This window comes from Macrobrachium rosenbergii, chromosome 14 (assembly GCF_040412425.1).
Source record: "Macrobrachium rosenbergii isolate ZJJX-2024 chromosome 14, ASM4041242v1, whole genome shotgun sequence".
In the NCBI taxonomy this organism is placed as follows: domain Eukaryota; kingdom Metazoa; phylum Arthropoda; class Malacostraca; order Decapoda; family Palaemonidae; genus Macrobrachium; species Macrobrachium rosenbergii.
The window spans coordinates 15,085,923-15,090,805 of record NC_089754.1 but is presented as its reverse complement, the minus strand read 5'-3'; the positions used below and the strand labels follow the sequence as shown (position 1 = coordinate 15,090,805).

Genomic DNA, 4,883 nt, shown 5'->3' with positions numbered 1-4,883 from the left:
TATATTCATTTATTTTCATTTTTAGTTATAGAGTACAAAATAGTCAAAATGTTTTCAATTGATTGTCATATTCCTGTTGAATTCAGGGTCCTCATTCCACCAGTAACGGTTTTTATTCTCTTACTACTCTCCTTCCCAGACACTTCGCATTAACCTTATGACACGATTATGGAAAATTGCATACTGCTCATCTACTGCTTCCTGCTTTCTACCATCCAGAAAATCTTCCTTACACCACAAATACTGTCCCTCCTGGCCCTACGCCTTTTATCTACCCCTGTACAACCACTGTATGTGCAAAGCACAAGATTTATAACTCTTGCTTAATGGAAAGAAGCATTATCTTGAGCAGTGGAACTCAAAATACATCGAAAATCATAAATAATGAAGACGGCATTCACAGTGACGAAATAACATTAGATGGAGAAAGATATTTAGGAACAGTGATATTGTCATGAACCATTTTTTGGTTCTACAACTTCTTAAAAATAATAAATCGGGACTGAGAAATTCTGACAGTAATTGAGGCAGACAAAGGAGGAAGGAGCAAATCGATACCAAAGGTGGCCTTAAAACTAGTTTATTCACAACAAAATTACAGCATTTACATTTAAACGGATGCGTCAGTAGCAAATCAGTAGAGACGAGTCATATACATTTATACAAATGAGTCAGTAGCAAATAAAAAAACAATACAAAATGAGTCAGTACTTTAAACTATTACAAAAACAAATCATCAGCAGCGTAATCAAGTTACTTTAAAAGGACAGAAATCAAATAAACATCATGAGTGACCATTAACAGCACAAGCGTTACATTTAAGAGAGTCAGTAAAAATAATTCAAAAATAATTCAAAACATTAAATCTGAAAGCAATAAGTCCAAATAAGGTATTACATGAATAACAACACTAATGATGCAAGCTTAAACGCACAAAATAGAATCGGTACATAAATGATCAAATAACACGAGCTGCACATTTAAATGGAGTCAGTAAAAATATGTAAAACCTATGACCTCAATCATTAAATCTGAATTCACAGATAAAGCCAAAGCAACAGCAGAAACAACCTGTCCAAAACAAACATTACATGGCAAACAATTACATATATTATTGCTGTTTAAGCCCTCGCACTGAAAAGTTAATGAAATATAACCAAAAAGTATACATTATACAATTATACTTAACAAGCAGTAAGACACTCACTATTGCAATATTTTGGTTGGAATAATTACACTGATCCCAACAACAAGAAATAACCACAACAGGATTAAACACATACGACCACAACAGGGCTAACAAATAAAACCACAAGTTAAACCACGATAATAATACAGGCACGCCACCAAAACAGATAGTACTGCAAAAACGGTCGACTCTATCAACCCAGGTGTTCTGCCGACACAGACAAGTCTGCAATACACAGACTGGGTCACTCCCAAGGACGAGGTCGTGCACACAGATGTTGAGGTCGTAACGTCGTAACCACAGATGAGGTCGTACAGACAGACGACGAGGCCATACACAAGGACGAGGTCGCGCCCAAGGACAAGGTCGCACACAAGCGAACTCAGGCTAGCTGTCGAAACAGACGAACACTGCCAACAGGGACGAGGCCAACCACACAGATGAACTCAGGCGAGTTGTCGAAACAGACAAACAATGCCAACAGGGACGAGGCCAACCACACAGACGAACTCAGGCGAGTTGTCGAAACAGACAAACAATGCCAACAGGACGAGGCCAACCACACAGACGAACTCAGGCGAGTTGTCGAAACAGACAAACAATGCCAACAGGGACGAGGCCAACACACAGACGAACTCAGGCGAGTTGTCGAAACAGACAAACAATGCCAACAGGACGAGGCCAACCACACAGACGAACTCAGGCGAGTTGTCGAAACAGACAAACAATGCCAACAGGACGAGGCCAACCACAAACAATGACGAACTCTCAGGCGAGTTGTCGAAACAGACAAACAATGCCAACAGGGACGAGGCCAACCACAGACGAACTCAGGCGAGTTGTCGAAACAGACAAACAATGCCAACAGGACGAGGCCAACCACACAGACGAACTCAGGCGAGTTGTCGAAAACAGACAAACAATGCCAACAGGGACGAGGCCAACACACACAGACGAACTCAGGCGAGTTGTCGAAACAGACAAACAATGCCAACAGGGACGAGGCCAACCACACAGACGAACTCAGGCGAGTTGTCGAAACAGACAAACAATGCCAACAGGGACGAGGCCAACCACACAGATGAACTCCAGGCGAGTTGTCGAAACAGACAAACAATGCCAACAGGACGAGGCCAACCACACAGACGAACTCAGGCGAGTTGTCGAAACAGACAAACAATGCCAACAGGGACGAGGCCAACCACACAGACGAACTCAGGCGAGTTGTCGAAACAGACAAACAATGCCAACAGGGACGAGGCCAACCACACAGACGAACTCAGGCGAGTTGTCGAAACAGACAAACAATGCCAACAGGACGAGGCCAACCACACAGACAAACTCAGGCGAGTTGTCGAAACAGACAAACAATGCCAACAGGGACGAGGCCAACCACACAGACGAACTCAGGCGAGTTGTCGAAACAGACAAACAATGCCAACAGGACGAGGCCAACCACACAGACGAACTCAGGAGAGTTGTCGAAACAGACAAACAATGCCAACAGGGACAGGCCACCACACAGACGAACTCAGGCGAGTTGTCGAAACAGATAAACAATGCCAACAGGACGAGGCCAACCACACAGACGAACTCAGGCGAGTTGTCGAAACAGACAAACAATGCCAACAGGACGAGGCCAACCACACAGACGAACTCAGGCGAGTTGTCGAAACAGACAAACAATGCCAACAGGGACGAGGCCAACCACACAGACGAACTCAGGCGAGTTGTCGAAACAGACAAACAATGCCAACAGGACGAGGCCAACCACACAGACGAACTCAGGCGAGTTGTCGAAACAGACAAACAATGCCAACAGGGACAGGCCAACCACACAGACGAACTCAGGCGAGTTGTCGAAACAGACAAACAATGCCAACAGGACGAGGCCAACCACACAGACGAACTCAGGCGAGTTGTCGAAACAGACAAACAATGCCAACAGGACGAGGCCAACCACACAGACGAACTCAGGCGAGTTGTCGAAACAGACAAACAATGCCAACAGGGACGAGGCCAACCACACAGACGAACTCAGGCGAGTTGTCGAAACAGACAAACAATGCCAACAGGACGAGGCCAACCACACAGACGAACTCAGGCGAGTTGTCAAAAACAGACAAACAATGCCAACAGGACGAGGCCAACCACACAGACGAACTCAGGCGAGTTGTCGAAACAGACAAACAATGCCAACAGGACGAGGCCAACCACACAGACGAACTCCAGGCGAGTTGTCGAAACAGACAAACAATGCCAACAGGGACGAGGCCAACCACACAGACGAACTCAGGCGAAGTTGTCAGACAAACAATGCCAACAGGGACGAGGCCAACCCACACAGACGAACTCAGGCGAGTTGTCGAAACAGACAAACAATGCCAACAGGACGAGGCCAACCACACAGACGAACTCCAGGCGAGTTGTCGAAACAGACAAACAATGCCAACAGGGACGAGGCCAACCACACAGACGAACTCAGGCGAGTTGTCGAAACAGACAAACAATGCCAACAGGACGAGGCCAACCACACAGACGAACTCAGGCGAGTTGTCGAAACAGACAAACAATGCCAACAGGACGAGGCCAACCACACAGACGAACAAAACAGACAAACAATGCCAACAGGACGAGGCCAATCACGAAACAGAAACAAACAATGCCAACAGGACGAGGCCAACCACACAGACGAACTCCAGGCGAGTTGTCGAAACAGACAAACAATGCCAACAGGACGAGGCCAACCACACAGACGAACTCAGGCGAGTTGTCGAAACAGACAAACAATGCCAACAGGACGAGGCCAACCACACAGATGAACTCAGGCGAGTTGTCGAAACAGACAAACGCTGCCAACAGGGATGAAGTGGTCCTCAACATCCTGATACTGACTCTACGCTATTCCCATACTGACTCTCCTCTAGCTACTTGCTAAGTCAGACACCGTCCGACGGACGTCAACTCATCTAAATAAAACAAACAAACAAACAAACAAAACCAAGAGAACAGGTGAAACAATCAACACACGGGAACAGTCGGAATAAGATTGTTCCAACAAAACAACCATTTAACCTGACAGTATCCAGTTGATGATTTTCTTGAGTTGGAATTTCGTGGAAGAATGAAAAAGACATAAACAAGGGTAGGTGCAAAAGATTTGGAAATCGAGCAGACTTCAATTTCACTAGAAAGTAAGATTATACATTATTCTAGTATCATCTGTATTGCTATACGAACGTAATTCTCATGATAATGAAACTATATCTGAAAGGAATTGCCAATTTTAGAATGAAGATTTAAAAAGAATATTATTAGTCAGTTGGCTAGATAGAGTGAGAAATGATACCATAATGTAAATTATGATAGAGAGATACAGGTGGCTTGGACATGTCGCGTGCCTCGCCCCGGGGAGAATAGTTCGTGAAGCGTCTGGTTGGTTCCTCCGGACAGGTGGAGAGTTGGATGTCTGTGACATATTTAAATGACAGTTCTATGCCGGAGTTTCACAGAAACACGTTTCGTCACGCAGTTTTGCGGGCGATAATGATGATGATGATGATATATATATATATATATATATATATATATATATATATATATATATATATATATATATATATATATATATATATATATACATATATATATATATATATATATATATATATATATATATATATATATATATATA

The 4,883-nt window shown here is 43.9% G+C and overlaps 1 protein-coding gene across 1 annotated transcript; it reads left to right on the top strand.

Moving 5' to 3' along the window:
• Positions 1-1,663: 1,663 nt before the first annotated feature.
• Positions 1,664-4,057, top strand: LOC136845492 (probable WRKY transcription factor protein 1). The gene has a single exon (XM_067115668.1). The coding sequence runs from the start codon at positions 1,664-1,666 to the stop codon at positions 4,055-4,057; it is 2,394 nt and encodes a 797-aa protein (XP_066971769.1).
• The last annotated feature ends 826 nt before the right edge of the window (positions 4,058-4,883 follow it).